The sequence below is a fragment of the Rhea americana genome, unplaced genomic scaffold, assembly GCF_003343005.1.
Source record: "Rhea americana isolate MKP2758 unplaced genomic scaffold, rheAme1 scaffold_11, whole genome shotgun sequence".
Taxonomy (NCBI): Eukaryota; Metazoa; Chordata; class Aves; order Rheiformes; family Rheidae; genus Rhea; species Rhea americana.
In genome coordinates, this window is record NW_028185150.1 from 4,622,309 (window position 1) to 4,645,845 (window position 23,537).

Genomic DNA, 23,537 nt, shown 5'->3' on the forward strand with positions numbered 1-23,537 from the left:
TTCAAGTAAGTCATAAGCTATATTCTATTCTTCTCCTTTTATAATTATTCTTTCCTTCTGCTTAAGTAAATTTGAATGAATATATTTTAGGCATGCCTAAACCTTCTAAAATTTCACAGAGTTTTCCACATCACACAAAAAAAGAAAGTCTGGAAGACATTCATAATGCAATCACAAAATGGTTGAGGTTGGAAGGGACCACTGGAGATCATCTAGTCCAACCCCTCTATTCAAGTAGGGTCACCTAGAGCATGTTAAACAAGATCTCATCCAGGCAGGCTTTGAGTATCTCCAGAGAAGGAGACTCCACAGCCTCTCTGGGCAACCTGTGCCAGGGCTCTGTCACCCTCACAGTAAAGAAGTTTTTCCTTATATTCAGGTGGAACTTCTTGTGGTTCAGTTTGTGTCCATTGCCTCTTGTCCTCCTGCTTGGCACCACTGAGAAGAGTCTGGCCCCATACCCTTGATACCCTCCCTTCAGGTACTTRTSCACATTGATCAGATCCCCCCTCCTCCAGGCTGAAGAGGCCCAGCTCTTGCAGCCGTTCCTCATAGGGCAGGTGCTCCAGCCCTCTGATCATCTTCGTAGCCCTTCGTAGCTAGACTCCCTCCAGTAGCTCCATGTTTCTCTTGTACTGGGGAGCCCAGAACTGGACACCATACTTGAGATGTGGCCTCCCCAGGGCTGAGTAGAGGGGGCAGGATCACCTCCCTCTACCTGCTGGCAACACTCTTCCTCGTGCACCCCAGGACACCTTCTTGAGCTTACCTCTGAGGACGTTCTGAGAGACAGTGTCAAAAGCCTTGCTCTCTGAAGGTAAACGTCCATTGCGCTCCCGTCACCTACCCAGCCAGTCATTCCATCRTAGGAGACTATCAGGTTGGCTAAGCATGATTTCCCCTTCATAAGTTCTTGCTGACTACTCCAGATCACTACTCCATGAATGCAGCATGGCTGCTTTGTATATAACTTTGGATAAACAGGAGAAAAATGCCAACGGCCTCAAATTCAACTTGAATTTGAAGACTCCWAATTCTACCTGATATGTGCTGTTTTATCTTCCAGCTTCATTTTTGCATGTTCATTTTGGGAATCTGAGAAATATGATAGCTTCACAAAAAACACACTTTTGCTAAGATACACCTTTTACGTGTAGTTGTACTATACTGGGAACAAGTGAGTTCTTTGTGTTATATTAGCTGTTGGGGTTTTAGCCTGGATTCCAGAGGAAACTAGATATATTAGTCATACTGCCTTTCCCCCCAGCTCTCTTCTTAATAACATTTGAAGCCGGTTTCCATCAAATTCGACCAGGACTAGAAGTCTCAAATACTAAGTTCCTATAAGGTTTCATGAAGACAGGCTGCTGCATCAGAGGAAAAAATCCTATTAGCCTTTTTACTGAGGGGAACACTGCAGGGCAAACCCATCCTATAGGGAATCTAGAGAGAGTTTTGAGGGAAATACTATGAGCACCCAGGAACCTTCATTTGGAACTTAAAGTGTTTCAAACGAGACATACTGGGAAGGGATTTCACTAGTTCTGCTACTCAAGGAACCACTTATTGGTAGTCTGTTTTTATTTTTATTTTTTAATTTTTTGATCAGTAGATCTCACAAAGGTCTAAAATAATTGAGGCCAGTTATTACACTSTCACTCTTGAGGAAATGCAGCCTGGCTAATTTTGTGCCAGAAAGCTGAGGTTGACTGAGAGCGTTTTTTCACGTTCTTTGGGCTGGTGGGAAATGGCATGAAATAACACTGCTTGGCACCTCTCAAWAGAGAGAGGATTCCTTGTTGAAGTAGGCCTCTGATGCTGAGGGCGACGCAGGAYTGTGCTGAAATTTTGTGATGAAATTTATTCCTGAAATCTTTTCAGGACAGCATAGTASCAGAGACTTAAAGATAGAAATACTGGATTTTTTAAAATGGTTGGGTTTGAGTATGGGCTTGTGATTAGGCCTTTGAGTTAGAACATTCGAGGTGGCAGTTGCACAGAAACAGCTTGGTGCTTGAGTAGACTGGCAGTGAAAAATACTTCGTAAAATCCGGAACCGTTTGTGAGATCTCAGCTGTTGCTGTAGAAAATGTTTAAGACTATAATCACCCTGAAGTATTAAGGTGCTTTCTCATCTGGGTAAGCCACAGGGTTGTCTGAAAGCAGCATTGTCTGCGGTAGTTTTAGGTACGCACATCTATGGCTAGCAGTATGCAAACAACACTTTTAAATCACTGAAACTGCAGTGTGAATACGCTCCCACTGTGCAGCAGATCTTGAACGAGGGTATGAGTACCCTGGGGTTTCCTGGCTTCCCCACAGCACAGAGCCCGGCTCTATACTCAGTTAGAAAGACCACACTGTGCACTACCGATTGGATAGTATTCCTGCCTGCCTGTCACAAATCTGATTCTCTTTGTGCTTTCAGTTTAGAAGCACTCAAAAAAGTAGGCCCCTCTACAGAGGGCTAGTTTTGGCAGGTTAAATGTTCATATAGCCTTCATATTTAGGCTATTGTGGAGTCTCTTTGTATTTTAGAGTTTGTCATTTACAATGGAACTGGACAGTGTTTGATTAACCCTATATCAGAAGTAGTTTAGCGGTGTCCCAGTATTTACTAACAAAGGAAATTGGAACCTTCTGTTGATGAGTAATGGAYTTCTTTATCATGAAGTAGCAGTTCTGTTTTTAATAGGATATGTACACAAAATGTACAGCTGTATCTCGTCAGAGAGACCTCTTGAGAGGGTCAGCAAATCTGGAGTGCAGCTGATCTCTGTTTTAGCAGCAACAGCTATTTAACACCTGTTCTTCAAAATGTATGCTTGGTCCCATATGGAGACTGTGAAGGTTGTCAGAAAGAGACAAAAGAAAATCTCCTACCTCAGCTTAACAAAGCTATGTGTATGCTTAATGTCTTGTAAGGCTYTGTGCAGCTGCAGAAGGAGAGCTACTTTCTAGTTCTGCAATCTCTTTGAAGGGGTTGAGCAGAAGTATTACACACCAGAGTGACGGAGCCATAGGCTAATTAAAGTTTTAATGCTTCGATCCTCCTTTACAGCATTATCAGAAAAATGATGTGAATTTGCACAAAGTTGTGGTGTGACTAAGCGTAGTGTGTGCAGCTTGGATCCTACTATTTCAGAAAGATACAGCAGRACTAGAAAAGGAACAGAGAAAACTGTGAGGATGATACAAATGTGGATAATTCAGCTGGGAAAAGAGGAAATGCAGAGAGAGAGAGAAGATATGAAACAAAATGGCTTGGAGATGGTGACTAGGGAAAAACTACTAAGGAATTCTTACAGCACAACTAAAAGGCACCTAACGAAATTACAAAGCAGTTGATGTAAAGCAAACAAGTGCTTTTTTTAATACTGTCCATAATTGCAGAATTACTGCCAGAAAAATGAAAGAATGTTTTCAAAAAATAAATGTTTAGACAAACTGGTGGAAGTCTACAAAGACTAACAAACAAATTGTAATGGAAGCTGTTTCCAAAAGCCCAGTGGATGCAGTGCTATTATTCTTTTCCAGGAGTTCTGTTCTTGCAGTCTGTCTCTCAGCATTTGCTTCAGGACACTTTTAGAGACAGAGTACTGAGCTAAACAGATATTTATTTTTACCAGTAGAGGTGTTTTTATGTAATAAGCAAAATTTGAAATCGATGAATTGTAGCATAAATGTGCACACACATCTAATTCAGCATTAGTATTTTACTAACTGAATTAGTTTATTTGAAGATTACTAACCTTGCAAACCAAATCACTGTGCAGGCTGTTTTAATAAGGATCAAGATGATTCGTCTATCAATTGTGAAGCTGTTGGTTGAGAAGCTTGGCAGGTCATGCATGCACGAATATGTTGATTTTAGGAGTGTAGAGGTTATGGATCGGTTGAACTACACTGATTTACCTCACYGGAGGGTCTCTGAATATTTCAGTATAAAATGGAATGAGAACTTGGAAATCTGTATAATAAATTCTAGCCTAGRATTGTATCACATATACCACAGCTGCTTCTGCTCCAGTGTAGGCCATTATTTCTGGACAAGATTAATTTCCCTGATTGTGATGTACATTGTTTCTCTCTGAGTACATACCACTGACCAGGGCCAATACCCTAATTCTGAGACAGTAGGGAGGAACAGCTCCTTTACTGCAACAGAAAATATTAATATTCTTGTTTTACTAAGAGGTTCTTCAAGGCATAAAAAAAAATGGTGTTAGCCCTTGGGCATAAATAAGGAGACATACAGCTGCCATTGTCATTTGGCATCTGTTGTGCTGATATAGAGTGGGCACCCAATTAACCTCTCTGAACTCTCCATTAACCTTAGGTACTATCACTGTTGTTTGAGTCTGACTTTTGGCAGGCAGTGACCAAGTGGAAGATACTGCCTTGGGGCTAAAGCAGATTGCTTTCAGTTTACTTTTCTTTCAAGAAGGTAAGGTATTTGAGGTATTTGTTGTAAAGATTAATATAGAGTTGAGGTTTAAATAAGGTTAACTTCTGTTACTGCTCTAGCAATATTCGTGTGCATCACTGTGTTTTCCTGCTCTGTTCTGTTCCTTAAAAGTTTTTTTTTAAAAAAAAAAAGAAAAAGAAAGAAAAAATCTTGCCTGGCCAGAATATTCTTGTGATATCTGCAAGTTCTTCTAATTCTGTTTCACTGTGTGCACATCTGAGCAGTTGACTGACTATTGCTTGCTGAGGGTGATTTCAGTATTCTTGGGTTTTGGCCACTTGTGGTTGCCCCTTCATTGCTGCTCCTCTTGCAAACTATGGGCCTGATTCAAAAGCTTATTTTATTAAAGGAGGAGGGAGTTTTTTCACCAAGTTCACTGGGTTTATGGTCAARTCTCAAGCCTTAGAAGCACTTTTTTTTTCTTTCTTTCTTTTTTTTTTCTTTTTTTTTTTCTTTAATGCCAGTCTAATACAAGGGTTGACAGGAAGAGAAAAAGGAGCCAGAAGCACACATCTTTGCGCTGGAGAGTGGCTGTGCTGTTACAATGTGGAGGAAGAACAGTACAGGAATTATATTTACACCTGACAAAGACTATGAAAATAGGTATGGGACACAGTGTCCTCTTACCTTCTTAGGGTTTTAAATTATGCTGTRCTGAGACCAAACTCAGTCCTGTCTGAGCTTCTTGGTAAATGACTTCATCTGAAACAGTTTGTGGGCTGACGTGTCTTTGATAGAACCACATCAGTGTTCTCAGAGTTTAATAATAAGCTTTCCAGGATGATGCTTTTACCCTTCTGTTGTGTCCTTGTTCCTCTGAGCTTTTGCTGTGGAAGCTCATAACACATCAGCTGCTCAGCACTTGTGGGTAGGCAAGCATACACCTGGCCTCACTAATGACTACTCAGTGCCACTTAAATGCTGAGCAGAGGTGAGGGCTGTATTTACAGACTAAAAGTGCTCCAGTTCAAAACACAGCATGCTGTCTCAATGAAGCCTTAGTCAGAGAGACTCTTAATTAGCTGAGGGGAAGATCCAGAAACCAATTTTWAGCATATTTTATAACCAAAATACTTTGCTTACTCACCACTGACACTTGAAGTACCAAAACTCAGTAGGTATGCATGTGTTTGCTCTTCAGGGTCTTTTAGTATCTTTAGCTCTGCCTCCTGCTTCTGCCAGGACTTCTGGGCAGACTATTTTGTTACCTATCTCCCATCCAACCTCTTTAGGCAGAAGAGATTAGAAGTGGGCAGCCCTGAACCTGAATTTCCTCACAGGCTCCGGAGTAATACCTAATAGCTGGATTAGGATCGGAGTCTTCTCCTGTCTTTTGGGCAATGACCATACTGCTGGTGTGCTGTCGAGGAAAAGGAAGGCAAAGTCTCTGCAGGAATGGCTTCTCATTGCTGTTTTGAACCATTGTATATAAAGTTAACCTGAGATGAGGGCACTTGCCATCATCCAGCTTGTTGTGTATGGACAACAACAGTGTGCAGTTCATGAGGCCAAAAACAGCTGTGTAAGATTTTTTTGGTTTGTTTTTGTTTTATTCTGTTTTGCTTTTAATTTGCTGGCTTGCACACTTCACTGGAAGGAGAGGAGTTCTGAGTTCAGGCCTTTGATTCCAGGGTTGTATCTGACTGTGTTGCTTGTTTGTTTATTTGTCTAATGAGGTGTTAGAATTTGAGACACCTAAAGTCTATTTCTGCAAGGTAGTGTGACATAGAGTAGAGCAATACTGTAACTGAAGGTATTAAAYACTTTAACCTGACAAGCTAAATTAAAGTGAAATATCAGAGCTTCCTTTTTCACTTGATGATTTTTATTTTAATTCAGAAAAAWTTAAAAGAAGAAAAAAGATAAGTAGAAAAAACATTTTGCACAGTGAAGCCCATTTGAATTGAAAATTGCTGAAAAAACCCTTGGATGAATTTACAGAAACCTTAATCTGACCCTAGCTGTAACAGCTAATTAATCTTGGAATAAATATAGCATGAATACTTGGTAGTACAGACAAAGGACAGTTATTAATTATTAATAGTTAAGGCTGTTAGGCTGAAAGATAAGTTCTCAGGGGAAATCTTTCTTAAAACTCAAATTGAAATACGCAAGCAAATACAGGAATGGCTATTTTCAGAAGTACTAGCAAGTACTAGTGTTTATCTTCCACTGACACTCAACATTAGGCRCCTAATTGCCCTGTCTTTGAATATCTCCACGAATTATAAGGTAACTGCTCAATTTTCTAGAAGATTCAGCTGAATTGCCTACGTGTTTGTAATCTTCCACCATCAGAAGGTCACCACACAAATGTGAGCTTCTGTAAACTGCCTATTGGTTCCCTGATGTGAGAGGGAAAATCTAGCCTGCTAAATTGTTTTTTTCTTTTTCAGTCCATTTTCAACCCATGGAAGTCATATCTTAGTGAAACAAATATTCGCTTCCAGATATATTAACTAAATCTATGTTGCTGAGGTTTTGTGTACTGTATGAAGAATATGATCTGCTTTTGGGGGTAGACAGATGGTGTGGTGGTTATCACATCTGCTTTACATGCTGAAGGTCCTGGGTTCAAGCCCTAGTGGAACAAGCATCGGGAAATCTTCGGGAGGTTGGACTAGGTAATCTCCAGAGGTCCCTTCCAAYCTTACTGATTCTGTGATATGCGCCAGGGTCTTGTAGCTTTCTGTGATATTAGCATAGCCTGTTTTATAGGATGCTCAGGGATGTTTTTCACTACTTACCAGAGTCACTTCTAAATTCTCATAATTGAATAAAAAAGATAATTGGATTAGTTGTTCTGGCCAGTTTGCCCTTTTTTGTTATTCATATGATAAATTATTTAAAGGTTTCATATTTGAAAAATACCCTTTTTTGCATCTGAGTTTCTAGGTGATTGACTTTTATAAATAACCATGAAACCTGACCTTRTCTGGGTGGATATTTCAGCCTGGCCTTTTAAAAAGAGGGAAAAAGAAATCAAACAAAATGTGTTGTGCTTCTGCTAGATGAAAATAGTGGAAAAACACCTCAACTCTCAATTCTGTGGGAACAGTACAGCACTGCTAACTGTCCAAGTTGCTCTTTGCTGTCTGGTGCCTCATCTAGGACCATCTATATCGTGGTGCAGAAAGGGTGAGTATGGGAAGAGAGACATGGCGCTCCTGGAGAGAGTCCAGCATAGGGCTGCAAAGATGATCCGAGGGCTGGAGCACCTGCCCTAGGAGGAACGGCTGCGAGAGCTGGGCCTCTTCAGCCTGGGGAAGAGAAGGCTGAGGGGGGATCTGATCAGTGTGTATAAGCTCAGTTGGTTAGAGTGTCGTGCTAATAATGCCAAGATTGTGGGTTYGATCCCTGTGTGGACAGTCATTTGAGGGTTGGACTAGATGATCTCCAGAGGTCCCTTCCAACCTTACCAATTCTATGATACTTCTGTGATAAATATCTGAAGGGAGGATGTCAAGGGTATGAGGCCAGACTCTTCTCAGTGGTGCCAAGCAGGAGGACAAGAGGCAATGGRCACAAACTGAACCACAAGAAGTTCCACYTGAATATAAGGAAAAACTTCTTTACTGTGAGGGTGACAGAGCCCTGGCACAGGTTGCCCAGAGAGGCTGTGGAGTCTCCTTCCCTGGAGATACTCAAAGCCTGCCTGGATGAGATCTTGTTTAATATGCTCTAGGTGACCCTACCTGAGCAGGTGGGTTGGACTAGATGATCTCCAGTGGTCCCTTCCAACCTCAACCATTCTGTGATTCTGTGAATATGATAGGAAGAAGAACTTGCATATCTGTGTGCTTTGTCTGGATTCCTATCTGTTAACACATTCTAGATTATATAGCTATAAGGTACTGCAAGCACCAACAACTTTCCTTAATTACTTTGCATTTTGTGAATACTCCCCTCTATTCCTTCACTGTTCTTCAGAGCAAAATAAAGAAATAGTATATCTTTCTGATCTGAAAAAGAGTCAGACAGGCTAGATATTTCTGGTGATTTGGTATCATATACATTGGTTTTTTCAGTTTTGTTTTTTTTTTCTGTAATATCCTGTTCTTTGGTGTGAGATAAACTGGGGAGAGAAGGAAGCAGAAGAAATGATGTTGCCTTATTTGGTCTGGGTGGGGTGATTTTTATGTGTTTTTTTTTTTTTTTTTTTTTTTTTGTTTGCTTGTTGCATACTGGGGTTCCTAATCAGTCTCACTGTGATAAGTGAGCTTCAAACAGAAACATGTAGCAGTGCTTATCTCCAGTATTGTCATTAAATATGCACAAGAGTTTCTGAGCAGCTGTGGCACAAGCTGTGATACTTGGAAATATTTTTTCGAAGGTGTTTGTTTTGCACAAAGTTTTGTTCAAGAAAAAGAATTTACAATTAGAGCTGAATTTGACGGAGTTCTTGAGACACCATGTTTTTAAAAATAGCAATTTTCTGTCACCTATTAACGGTTCCTCGGAAATAGCTTCCTCTTGCACCTCTCCGTAGTAAAATTGCTATATGTTATGAGGCAAAATTGTAGCCGTTGTAAGATATTTTTTTATATTAAATGTGGTTTTAAAAATTCTAAGGTTTCTTTTGTGGTAAACTGGAGGATTCATTCTGCTGGAGTTGAATGTAAAGAGTTAAAAATGAACCCTTTGRTGCAGGGCCTTTCAATGTTGATTATGCTTATTAAGGCTGAACAGTGTGCTTTTTTACCAGCTGCTTCTGCAGCACAAATCTCATTTTAGTGTAGAGATTTTTTTGCTTACAGGAAAAATCCTAGTACAAATGCTGCTGGCTGTGGTCAGAAGTGGCACTTGAATATCAGCATGTTCTTCTGTCAATCAAAATATCCTCCTGAACAGTTCAGCTTATTAATAGTGTTAGCAGGAGTTGTGCTGGGGCTCTTCACTGAAATACAAATCTAGTTTTTCTTCATAGAAGCATCTGATTTTATCTGCCAGGAGAAACAAAACATGAAAAATTTCCTTCCATTACAATTCCTTTCCTGCAGAGTTGTAAACGTACTGGTAGTATTCCATACCTCTCTGTTGTACATTATGGAAAAGTGAACTCTTCCCTTTCAGATTTCCAGTACTTAGAAAGATTCTGAGGATGCTGGTTGAGAGTACAGTAATTATACATACATTAGTTATAAAGACTGTGTAAGACAACGTTAGTGAGCAGAGGGTGTAAAAGTTTCTGAATATTCTGTCTAAAGTCCAATATGACGATTTTTCTGGGAAAAATGACTGATGGTTTTAAGACTGAAGTGTCTGCTGCAAATTAATCAGTGGACCCTGTGTTCCTTAACATCTTACTCTGTTGTTCTGATAACATCTAATAAACAGTAGTTATATCGTTTATGTTTATATAGTGGAATTACAATGATAAAACAGCATGGGGGTGGTTTTTTTTCAATTTTTGTGCACCTCACTGAAAACAAAATTCTTGGTTTTATTTTTAGTTCCGTGTACCTCTTCAGAGATGTTTCCTGCTCTGTGTTAACCTCTGATCTCTGTTCTTCCTTTCTAGCACTGGCTTGATCCCAGCAAGTCCATCTTCAAGCAAATGAAATGTGAGTGTTGGTAGCTCATGTCTTTATTCTGGTACCTGGTTTTGAAATGGCTAAAGGTTTTACTCTGCTTCTTTGCACTTGTTCAGAACGTGCTTTATTTGTTTCCTGCTGCAAAGAGGCCTTTCACATCATTTCAGCCCTGCAAAATCCATGATACCTTCATTTCATTATCATTTCACAGCTCTGCACATCAAGATCTTTCCCTTGTGGCTCAAAGCTAGAGCTAGAGGCCAGCTGATGTGTGGAATGACATGTCTGATAAGAAGACTTGTGTGTTATGGCTCAATTTTGTAGTCACATGTAATACAGCCATGTAGATTGCAATAAAATACGGAGTGTGTCAATCAGCCTCTGSGAGTTTTTGTTTGATTTTGTTTCTCCCTCCTTACTCCCCACAACCCCTTGGCAAGGCAGAGCATTAGTTTTAAATCACAGTTACAGTTGAGTAATCTCAAATCTACACAGTAGTTGTTTAAGTGCTGAGTTCCTGCTACAGACAAGCAGAAAATTATAGCCTTTTTTTTTTAAAGAAGGTATCTTTTAAATTGTTTTTGAAATGTTATATTATGTCTGGCTTGTCTTTTCCATTAAGTGGGCCAACTGTGAAAAGTGATTCAGTAAACAAAACTACCTTGATGCTCTGAAGTTTAAATCCAGCAGCTGAAGGTAGTGTTCATTTGACAGTCCCTGAAGACTTGAATTAGGTCACTGAGAGTAGCTTCTTGTTTTATTAAAATCTGTTGTCAACCTGCTTAGTTGGTGACATGAAGGCGAATTTCATCCATATGCGTCTTTATATGCAGTTGTTTTGTTTTTTAAGCATGAGTATGAGCTGCCTATTTTGTGATAGATAATGTATTTATTATTTTAAAATGTGGTAAGGCTAAAGAAATTAGCTAATGAGCAGAAACAATCCTGGGTATTGGCTGAAATACATGGAATGCTTTGATAAATTCTTCCATCAATACTGCAGTGTTGCATAATGCGGGATGTGTTCACATGTACACATRTGCACGTACACCTTTATTTAACATGCTAGATAAGAACTGTTACATTTAGTATCTAACTAGCTGGAGTATCCTCCAGTAAAAATAAGCAAGATCAAGAATATCAAACTAAAACTAAGTAGCTCATCCGCAGGCCTGAGGAAGGAAGAAYGGAGGACTAATAATTACAAATTACATTACGTCAAAAGTAGAACAGTAGTTCTAGTTTTCTACTCAAAGTATCCTCCATTCTGTATTTATAATATTACTTTCCCCTAGTAAAGCGTAAGAGCTCATGCTTCTTGTTGCACTTTGCATAGCAACATATGCAGGAGCTCTGCCAATAGGTGCTCTGAGAGTGTTTTGGTTTATTGAAAACAACTCTCTCTGGATATAGATGTTGCCTAGATGGGATCAGTAGTAGATACTCCCTAAATTACATGTATATTGTAATGTACTGGGCTCATCAGAGGACTTGTGTGGCTTTTGTRATAGAATCCCAGTGGGAGCTCTGAGCACTAACAGATTCATAGAAAAAAGCAAAATAAAATGCAGCTAGTATGAGCTTATTTATCACTGCGAAAAGTGACAGGTCTCTCCCGAATAAAATTGAGGCCAATGAAGGAGTTTTGTTAGCAACTTTAKACATAGGACATAGAAATATTGTTAAATATATGGTTGGTTTAGTTTTTCATAAGCAAATTCAGAATAATACCAGTGTAACTTGACTTTATTTTTTGTCACAGATGCAGGATTTACATCCTTAACCCTTTAAGGGGGACAAGACAAGGATATTACATATAGCATCCATGCAGATGATGAATGTATCTTTCTCTTCTGCAAKTTTCAAAGGCACTTTCTGTTAAAAGCATTTCATATCAGAAGSCTCTTGATTTWTTTTTCTATTTTTCTCCTTGTTCACTCCTGTACTACCTTAATATAATAATTTCTAAGTCRTTTGTAAAGTAAATTTCCAAGTAATTTCTAAAGGCACATACAGTTATTTTGCATTTTGTCTAAAAATACTCAGTTTACTATGAAACGATTCAGACTCAGAAGCTAGTTTATAGATTACCAATATTCATGTAAAAAGAATCTCAAGTGACCCAGATGAAGACTGAAATTAGTAGTAGATGGAAAATGTGAAAACAAATGCAGTGAAGTGACTGGTAAATAGAACATATATTAAGTGTGTATGATTTCTGGGAGATGTGACAGAATGTTACTTACAGTGAGTGTATTAAGTGGAGGGTTTTTTACCTCTTTTCACCTTTAAGGAATTCAGTGAACAGTAGAATGATCTGTTTTGTCAGAATGGACATTTATTTTCTCTGATGCAAGAGTAGGCTRTAGTTAATATTAATGATTTTAAATGTTCTAAATTCAATTGACTAATGGAAATAAAATAAGATTATGAAGCACTTGGATACATGTAGSAAAAATAGCAAAGTGCTGTGTGCTTGATCTCAGATGCCATGTGTGGGGGATTTAATTTTCCCCCAGCACAGTAACAAATTTTTCAGTCTGTTTGTTCACAGAGCACAGTGTCGTCAAGTACTCAGAGTGGAAGAGAAAGGCCAGGAGTAGTGATGTACTCCAGATTACAGGATACTGGATCTCCTGGCAGTCAGTTATACCTGGATGATTCAGACATAATCCCAGTATAAGGTCATGTTGTACAAAGATTCCGTTTCTGCAGCTGTACATTTCTACCAGTAAGATAGAGCAGACCTATATAGAGAGCTTTGATCATAAAATTTTAATTTTAATTTCTTTAACGATGGCAAACTTTATTTAAGTTCCTATCTAGTAATACTGGGATATAAGAGAAAGAATCTTCCAGCATATTTTAGGTTGTGTCACATCACATATGAAGCCTGATTCCAGTTTGTGCTGGTGGAACACAAGAAGAATGAAGGCATAGCATTTTTATGGTCTTAGCATTTACGTTTTGATTTTCCGCTCTCRCTGAAGTGTTGTCTGTGTGATAACATGGTATGTAAATTCTAAGGTTGTGCCTCAGCAGTTTTTATTGCTAATAATTTACTGTTAATTTCCTGAGAAAGGAAACTCTCTGTTTTAGCCTGCAGGGAGTGTCCTGAACCTTTGTCAGTCTTGTTTGTCATGGCGGGAAGTCAGTCGGTGGCCACTGACTGCTGCCTGTAAGTCTCATACTTCGCTATGTTCATCAGCAGAACCGATTTCCAATAATGTATTTAAAAACTCTGTGAGGTTGCCTAAGGTAGCTGCGTGTCTGTGTTCTAGGCAAAGGCCTTTTTAAATCTATTTTCCCTGTTCTCTCTCTCTTTTTTTTTTTTTTGGAATAGACTGCTTTCTCCCCCAGATCTTAAGAGATGAAGTTCCTCTCCATATTGCCATCTTTTCACAATYTTTGACTAGTTTTCTGTCTAGGAGATTCTTAGTGTGATTTTTACTGATCACATCAGCAGTAAAGTGTAAGTAAAGGATAGAGATTTAAAGACTTCTTTTTAAAAATTCATTTTAAGGTTATTTTCTGTAATAAGTATGCAGCTATCCTGTCTTRTGGGAAATGCCCAACTACATGAGTGTTGTTCGTGGCAACCTTTTCTTTCTAAGAAAAGAATACAATATGGTGAAAGTGGAAGAAGTAAGTTCTGCTGCTCTGATGCGCATGTGATCAAAATTTACATGCTTTTTTCACTGTCTTGCTTCTCAGATGATGCAAAGAGATTACTCTGCTGTGTCAGGCCACTTTAATTTCCTTCATCTCTAATGCTGTTGTGAAATGTAAAGGGAGATGTAGTGATCGAGGGAAAATAAATCCGGGTTCAGAGATAAGAGTTGTTCACACTCCWTAACAGAATATTAAATCTCAACAAATTTTGATAGATACTGATGTTTCAGTACAGATTTTTTTAAAAAAGTATAACCAAATACAACATTTGTAAATCCCTACACAGTTAAAACAAGAAGTTTTGTATGATTCTGTGGGCACTAAGCTGAATAGCCTATATTCTTCTCCTATAAAAACTTGAAATCATTTTGATAACTAGTTGAGGAAAATCTGCCTTGCCCTGTGTTGTACCAAAACTGTTTGAGTAYTGTGAGGCAGACCCCACAATTTGAGGTTTATGATAGATCAGATGTCTCTTACACAAAAATAGAAGTACTGTTTAGTATTCTATCTTGAATGTGTTCAACAAACGATATGGATAAACTGATTTACTTGCTAAGGGAAAACGTATATGGAAACAGTAGCACATATTGTAGTGGTCCTTACAGATCCTTCTGCAGCTTCAGTGAATTTAAAGACTGTTTGAATATTTTTTTTTTTTTTTGATGCATCATGACTTTCAGTAGGATAATGTAGTTCAGAGAATACATGATCTCAAAATAAAGATACTGGAAGTTTTCTACCATAGTGCATTCTCAGGACTATGAAGATAAGTTAGATACCTCCTTTTAGCCTTCAGTGTCCATTTGTAAAAAAATAAATATTGTCAAAATAGCTCCTTGGAGGAGCTAGCGTTTGTGCTGGTTAGAAAGCAGGTTGTTAAAAACAACCAACCAACCTTTCTGAAAGTGGCAGATGCGAACCTCAATCCTTCTTCCTCTTTGGTTCATATTTCTAGAACTTCAGTCTTTTTTTTCACTTTTTTTAAGACTTTTTCTCTTATGTAGGTGATGCTTCTCTAGCTTTTAAATTTGTCCTTCTATGTACAAAATGATTGTATGAATGTATATTTTTTCTTAGGCTTCACATTCCTTGTAAGCCTTCAAGTGCATTGAAGACTTGAATAATTCGGGATGCCTAGCTTAAAAACAAGAGCATGCGTGACATTCATGTACACATTAGTATCTGTGCCAAGGGGTGAAACTCCCATAGCGCTTCTTAGTCCWGCTAGGATGTTAGAGGTTTAGTTCAGCTAAGAACTCCTTACTATTTAGTATACATAGGACAGCTTGCATTAACTGAAGGCAACTGAAATAAATCTTTAAAAAATACAGTCAGTTGCCTGGAAACCTAGGCTGTGTATATAGCTGTTTCATGAGGGACTAGATCACTGTTTACTGCWGTCAATGGTTTCAGTGTGTGATATCTTTCAAGTAGGTTTTATTCTTTTGTCTTCATCTCTTATATGGTGTTAGCGCATAAACTGGGAAGGTAATRGCCCTATTGTAATAGAGTTGCAGCCAGCACAATTTTCCACATTAAAATCTTCTGAAATGATGATAATTGTGAATCTTTTTTAGTAAGAAGGCAAAGCCTGTGATGGAAATTCTGACAAAGCCTTGGGCACTTCGCTACACCAGCTGCTCCTTATCTGACAGATAAAGGACCACWCTGAAAGAAAAGACTCATAGCTATTTTAAAGTATTCATTGTATTCAAACAAGTTTTGGGCTGAAGGAATATTCTTTTKAAAATCGTRTGCTGGTTTGGGAGGRTTTGTTGTTGTTTTTGTTTACACTTTGTTGTGGGAGTAAATGGTGGAAGGTAATTCTGATTTCAAGGAATTGGGGGACTGTCTGGTGTCACAGTCTTGTCTCCTGGGCTTTTACAGTTCATTGCCTGTCTTGCTTTCTGTCATAAGAATATAGTGATTGAAAGAATATGAGRTTCTCTTGTGTCTTTCTCCAGTACTGTTAAGACTCATGAGACAAAGACCTTAAATGTTTACATATAGTCAAGAGGATTTGGGGGGAACACGAGGTTTACGCTGATTTTAAAATTAGAATGGAGAGAAAAGGGTCTTGTTGTGTGGATTTTTCCTCCTTCCTTTCCTCCTCTTTCAAAGCTCATTGTTTTTGCCTTTTTTTTTTTTTTTTTTTTTTTTTTTTTTTTTTTTTTTTTTTTTTTTTTTTTTTTTTTTTTTTTTGGCTGGGGGGCAGGAAGCAACAGAAAAGACCTTGTTAACATATACCTGGAGATGACTTGGATAGACGAGGAATTGGATAGACAAGATCATGTTCTTTTCAAAGTTTCAAATTACAGGTCAGAATTGTGACAACTTTGCAGGTGTTGCTAAGAAGGGACATATATTTAGCAAGCTGCTGCAGCCTTGTTTTATATTCCTTGCTGCACTTCTGAGGACTTATGTTGCCTCAGAAGCTTGAGTCTAAGGAAAGGTTTGCAAAGTAGCTTCAAACTGCCTTAATGMACCATCTGGATTCTGCGTATGCTGCAAGTTGGTATGCTTCTCCCATCACATACTGCCTTTCTGCTTGCACTTACATCAGACTTTTCTATTAACGTRGGCTATTCATTAGTGCAGTGCATGTCATCCTTTCCCATCCATACATGCCCTTGCTATGATACTCTATGTATGGGACAACTGTTGTTCTCTTGTGGTTACCACATACGGCCAGAATTTGGCTCTTCTGCTGGAACTCTTGCACCTTTTTTTTTTTCTTTCTTTCTTTGTGATGTGAAAATATTAAGGACCAGAACCAAAATGTCAGCTTTARAAGGACTTTTTCTCTCTCTGTCTCTCTTTCTCTCTCTCTGAGAAGTAGCTCCAATTCCTTTAATACAAGTTGGCTCTTATATCAAGTTTGATTAGCAGAGCCATATTTTGAAAGTGAAGATTTTTTTCCCTTGCTCAGTTTTTAGAAGGCTRTTAAGAAACAGAGGTATTTAGAATGACTTGTATTATCTTCTGTTTTACCTATGCAGTGTGACTTCTCAACACATCTCTCAWTAGTTATTTTACTTGTTTTTGTTCTGGTACATTGAATTTAGTTTATCTTCTAGTTTGTCCTGATGGAACACCTTGAGGATATAACAATTTGCTCTATTTTTCAACCTATTTCCAGTTTCTTTAAGAAAATATTCTGATGGCATCTAAGACGCCAAAGCCCACAGAACATAGTCTGATTTCCCCTTACCTTCTGAACAAGTGACCTTGTTCAGATTCGATTTGCCTGAATGTTCAAATCATGACTAGAGAACACGAGGCTTAATTCTTTTTTTCTCCTTTCCCTCTTGTGTATTTCTCTTTTTTCCTTTCTTATTCTTTTTCCCTTTTGTTTGTATTTTTCATGTCTTCATCCTCTTTTCTTCTGACATTTCTCCCTGTATCTGAAATGAGTAGTTATGTAAATGAAAAAAAGAGAAATCAATAGCTCTTTGTTGAGGCTGACCATATTAAAATTAAGTGCAACATGAAGTCCTGGGAGAGGAAAGTATTTCTTCATCTTGAAAAGTGGTCAAACACTCCAAAGGATAGCAACAATAACAAAAAATGTAATTTTTTTTATTTTCTTTTGCTTTTGTGCATCACGTGGGACTATGTGATATCCAAAGGTGCATTTGAGGAAAACTGCAGTGTACAAGTAAATGCTGCAGTCTAAGTGGCTCCAATAATTTCACGATTGTAGAACTTCTGTATGTAATTTGTGCAAACCAATGAGCTAATAAGCTTGAGAAGATGCTATAGTAAAATGTACCAGTAGCTTAATAATTACTGTTATGGATTACATTTATTTAAATGTAATTCTCTGTTCCAACAGTTCCCTTCCTTCCTTGGCCACTGTAATTTCTGTTTGCCCCTGTCTCCTAATTTTCCTCTGTCTCCTCACTTAAAGGCACCATCTCTTTAAGATACGGGAAAGTTAGGTTGACTGTGTGCCAGCATTAAAACAAATGAACTTTAAAACTAAGCAGAGTATTACAGAACTATACRTTACAACGACTTAAATTTGCATGGACACATTCTTTTAAAACAAACAAAAGATTTGTTAAAACTAAGGCTCTGTTAAGTGTCCTGTGCTAGTGTAAGTGTCCACTGAAAGTTAGAAYAAAACAAAACAAACCCCCAAACAAAAAATCAAGCCAGCAACCCAAATGTGTTTTGTGCTGCTTGGATCAAKCAGTAAAGCCTGTGAAGTGCAAAGCTGTGTATTGGTTTGCATAGTTCATCTGTATTTTGCACATACTCTGGTTCCTTTATCATGTATTTTATTTTATATGTATATATAAGATATATTATCTGTTTCACTGTCTGATGCTTAATCATCACTCAGGCCACTTTTTTAGAGGCCAGTCTTCATAGTGACTGAGGCAATGTTGTTTGCTATTGTTCTCATCTTTTTTCTTTATATTACAGCTCATCCACCGTATACYATGTGCTTTAGAGTGAAATTCTACCCACATGAACCCTTGAAGATTAAAGAAGAGCTCACCAGGTATTTTTTTTTTTTCGTCTGTGCATTTAATGTACATTGTTAACAAATCCAAAGTAAGATAGCTAGTCGTGTAGAGTAGGGTTTCCTTGTTCATTATAAGTGCTCTATTTATAGCTTTTATGCATAATATGATGCCTATGACATTGTAAACAGAGTTTAAGGGGACTTTTCTGTAATGTGCGAAGAAGTAGTGTTGCTAATGGGGCACTCTTGGAAAGAAATGCAGTGGTCAAAAGACAGGGCAAGAGTTATCCCAACTTTTCCATTTCCATTTTAGTATTGCTCTTGCATCTTAGATTTTTTCTTTTTGTAAAATAAAACTGAAATTTAATTCAGTAATGGCTCTATAAATAGGAACTCTGTAAATAGTGTCACTGCATTTGCTTTTGTACATGTATCTCTAGGACCAGAATAAGCACTGATGGACTTCCTTTAGAAAACTGATATAGAGGTACAATGTAATTGTAGTGCAAAAGTATAACTATGATAGAGGTTAAGGAATCTTGCTACTTACTTGATAATCCTCCAGCAAATCCATTGAAAACACATCTGTGCAACAGATCAATTGTACTTAATAGATGGGAGTTCTGTCCTCTCTAGTAGCCATTGTGAATGCTCTGTTCRTCTAGGAGTTTTCAAGAAATGTACCATTACTGTGCATACCTGTAAAACATAAKTTCAGTTTCATTTTCATTAAATCGAACATCTGGTCTGCAACCTGTTTTCTGATTGACTCTCCACCAGATTGTAATAGAGGCCTGGAATACATATACTTTTAGTATTACTGCTAATTTCCTTTGTCTTTGCTGCACTCCAGTTGCTTTTCCACAGAGCATGACATGGTTTGTTTTAAGCAAYGGGCATGGAAATGCATGCAGGAAAACTGATGGATATTCCTTGAGAGGCATGGCTGAGTAGCTGAAGATGTTAACCAAAGATGGATTATTCCAACTATCCTTCATCTTGCACTTTTTTTTTTCCTAATCCGTATGTTAGAAGCAGATCTTGAATCGCTGAGCTGTTGTAAAACAATGTAAGAAGTATTTTGCCATCAGAAAAGCAGCTAAAAAATGCTTAACATGTGAAATGACAAAGACTTAGGATATGTAAACATGGCACAGTTAAAGAGCTCTGAGTGAGCTAGCTTGGGTAAGGGAGAGTGCTACACTTACCTGCTGCTTGATGAGACTTATCTCAGCCAGCTCTACTTTCTGCTCCCTTGTGCTCTAAGATCCTGGTGCTTTTCCCTCCAGAAGAGAGTTGGGCAGCTAGTTGAGGCTGGAAGTGCTCTTTTTGGTTGTTACACTTGAATACCAAACCGTTTATTGACAAGTCTAAACAAAGAAAAAGCTATGTTTGAAATATTTTAGCCAACATATCAACTACACTTTAAAAATTTAATTTGTGTGTAAAACTGAGAGCCCTGTCATCTCTTCCATAGAAACAGTTTTGTTAAGGGTTTGTAAACTCCTGAGGTGTACAGTGTCACCTGCTAGCTAAAACAAAGCTGCAGTCTGCTCCGTAACTTTCATTTGTCATCTTTGTTTATTTTTGATCAGTTACATTTGTTGTATCTAAAAAACATATTGTGTAGCTTGTAGCTCTAAATTCTTTTTTCCTCTGTAACCTGTGCTATCAAGCAGTGATACTCATCATCCCATTTTTCTTGTCCAGTCCAGAATAAGACTATGCACTGTGGTGGTACTGGCCTGCTCTGAAGCCAGGAAGACAAGCCCATGTATTGCTTGAGCTAATTGGCAGACATCAGTCTGATCGCAGAAGTGAGAGTTTTGAGACTACAGGATAGTCATCATTTGCTCCARTGACATGCCTGAGGGTAGCAAATAGACTATTTATTTCTGAGGTTTTTAGGGTTTTTTAATGATACTGTGGTCCAGAGCTTCTCTGATTGATTTGACCATCTAGGAAGGACTAGGTTCAGGATGCAGCTATAGGATGAGGCTGCTTTMTTTGTGTTTGATTACTTGAGTTATAACTTTTTTTCACAAACTGTACGAGAATGAAGATTTTGTGCTCATAGGTGCTTGTTAACGCAAGAGACAGTCAGCACTTACTCAAATAAATTAGCAAAACATTCCTGCTTTTGAAGGGGGTAAGATTGCAGGTGTTCTRTGAATAGCTATATAGAGCCACACTGCTTTTGCTATAGAAAAGCAAGATTTTACAGCATTGGCTGAAGTGCAGTTTTCATACAGCATTCCTCTAAAGCAGTCAGTCTGAATAGGACTGTTGTCATCAAATAACTCTAACAGAGGCATAGCAATAAAGAGAATTTGACGTCAGCCTGCCCTAGGTGATTTGGTATTTTACTAGTCTTACACCTTTAATTAGAAGGGAATGTGTCTTCYGCTTTTTTGGAGTTAGATGTTTGTGAGTCAGTCAGGACAGTTGTCCCTTCTTTCCAGGTAAGAGAAATAGTTATTTTCTTGTGTTTGAAAATATCRTGTTTTGAAGTTTCATTCTGTAAACCCTGTTCTGCTAGAGTTTGGTTTGTGACTGATTACATGTATTGAAAGGGCAACTGCTGTTCTGATATCACCATTGCACGTTTATTACCATSTGTATGTATTTTAGAAATACTGAGGATGGCTTAAACCATCCTGCTATGGACAAAATTAATTTTTTTCCAGGATATTGTTTGTCTTTACCACCTCCCGTGGCAGTTAGTTCACTAACTGCTGTGTAAAGAAGTACTTTCTTTTATCTGTATTAAACAATTTCCTGCTAATTTCACTGAGTTCTCTGTAGCTCTAGTATTGAAAGATTTGGTGTGTAACGGTTCTATGTTCACCTTTTCCACTGCCTTCGTGATTTCAGAAAACTCAGTGTTATTAACCCTAAGGTACCTTCTCTCCATACTGAAGTTTGTCCTTGTGGAGAAGGCTCCATCCTCCCATTCATTTTAGTTGCTCTTCTCTTTATCAGGCTCTGCTGTGTCCTCCTAGGGATGCAAAGTCTAGAACTAGGCACAGCACTCAAAACATCAAGGTTACACTAAGGTTTTGAATATTGCAAAATGTCATTTTCTCAATAGCCTTCCTGATGAAGCCCAGCATTTTTCTTTTTCTTTTTTCTTTTTTTTTGGCTCCTGCTGCACATTGAGTTGAGGATTTCAGCATTTATGTGTGTGTRTTATTATCACATATCTAATAAAATACTGGCTTTTCTTCAATGTATAAGATCAAAATACTTCACAAATATTGGTAAGTAGACAAGTAATGTATTTTTAGGGAAATAGTATTATCTTCACTATCTAGATGGCACTGTAAGCACAGAAAAGAAGTTTTTGGTTGTGATACTAGATATTAGTATGTAGTGTTAGTGTTTCGGTTAGATTCCTAGACTTTGGCAGGAACTAGTGTTCCTGCAGTGTAATCCCTGATCCCTACAGAAGAAACCAGATTGCAAAATTAGTGGTTGGATAATAAACATAAGAAGTTCAAATCTTACTGGGCAATCGGCCTCATGCGTGATACGATCCAGGAATATTGTAAATGTGGGCACTTGTACTCTGCTGCTCAGCACTTGAGTATGCAGAGTAGCTTGGGAAAGAGCAATACAGCTGAAGCCAGTTTCTATGCTGAGATAAAATTTCTTGACACATTCCTGGATTTCTCAGCACAACCATGTCTGTCAGCTGGGAAGGCTTCAGRACAATACTGGAAGAAATGCTTCTTAACGGAATAAAACGAGCAGCTGCTGTGTGGACAAATGACACATTTTAGCTATAGAAAAGCTTTCTTGCCTTGGTGAGCATCTTAATAATTGATAATTAAACAGTTGGAAACATGATTGAAAATGAGTATGGATATTTCAGACTCTCCATCGGCAGCTGCGGGAAGGGTTGACTGACCTGGAGTTGTTTGAGTCATCCCTATTACAAATAGATAATAGATGGAAGAGAGGTTATTCCAATCGCAGACATTTGTGACTGTAGGGGGTAGCAATCTAGGCTATAGAACATTTACCAGCGTACTGGTAAGCCTGAATACTTACACAGAGCTGTAAATTCAGCTAAAATATCGCACCATGGTTTGGAAAACATAGATGGGGTGGAAGGACACAAGAATGCAAGATCAGATCTGTTTCTGTAAGTTATTTCTGTAAGTGTAAAATRTTTTAAGTACATACTTAAACCTCAGTAAAGGCAGTAGTCAGGTATGCGTTTGTAGGTTTTTGACCTGCAACATAAATTATTTGCTCAAGATTACAAAAAGTGTCTGGGGTTGAGCCAACTCTTTCACAAAGCTCAAAACTTTGGTTTCTAGTCTAAACTGTGAGTATCCTCTTCACTTGAAAGAACTCCTTAACATTCTAGTTTTGTTCCAACCCTACTTGTTTTGCCTGAGAAAGATGAACTGAATCACATGTAATTGGTTGTGTGAGTGGTCTCTGAAAAAAAGACATTTAGATTCCAGTTCTGATCTGCATGGGCATCCTTCTGCCCTTCTTACAAGATCAAGTGCCTCCCTTGTGTGCCAGCCAACAGTTTCTTTAGTCTCCGCTGTGAAGTGAGTACTGTGCCTCTTTTCTGCTTGACTGTTGCCTTCTGCCTTGGAGAGCAGAATGAAGTAATTCCTGGCAGCATCACACAGAAAGTGCAATTTAGAACCTTTGGATTTAAAGATGTTGTAAGACATCAGTATGACCAACTAGTTTGCTCTACTGAGATTTCAATGGTCAAATGCACACAGCAATTCAGTAGTATAGAACTGTAAAGACAAAAGATAAACTTGAGCATTTTTACTTAAAAACTTACTAATGTAGTTGGAAGGTACGTGAGCAGTTTACCTGAAAAAACACTACAACAAAGAAACTCTGCTTGTTTAAGGGAAGAAAACAAATAGAACATCTTCCTCAGAATACCAAGTATTAGGGTTTGTATATTTTAAAGCAAAGAGGGATAAGTGGCAGCTGTGGTGATGCTACTGTGATAACCCACTGTGATGACAGAAGTTAGCCTATGTAACAGCTCTGTCATCACAGGACTATCATTGGAAAGAAATGAGCTGTGAGGCATGATTGTTCTTTTTCCTAAAACTGTGCCTTATATGCTATTTTGGTTGCATATCCTCTGCTTACTCTTAAGTAATTCCTGTTAACATATCTCTCAGCAAAAATTGAGTATGTTTTTGCAGTCTTTAAGGAAAGGAAGTATTCCCTGGTGTATTAGAGAGACAAGACAAAGAAAAATGCAATGTATTAAGTGAATATTATGTAAAAATTATAATGGACATCTTTTATATATTTTTTTTAATTCTGAAAAAATCATTTATTCTGAGCAACTTACAGAGATACTGATTTATTTTGGAGAGGTAAATAATAATAA

General features: G+C 38.1%; 1 protein-coding gene across 1 annotated transcript in view; it reads left to right on the forward strand.

Moving 5' to 3' along the window:
• Positions 1 to 23,537, forward strand: part of FRMD3 (FERM domain containing 3) — a 142,588-nt gene that overhangs the window by 66,925 nt on the left and 52,126 nt on the right. The window contains exons 3-4 of the mRNA XM_085313451.1: positions 9,990 to 10,032; positions 18,109 to 18,187. Of these exons, the coding sequence (XP_085169577.1) occupies positions 9,990 to 10,032; positions 18,109 to 18,187 (122 nt within the window). The remainder of the gene's footprint in view (positions 1 to 9,989; positions 10,033 to 18,108; positions 18,188 to 23,537) is intronic.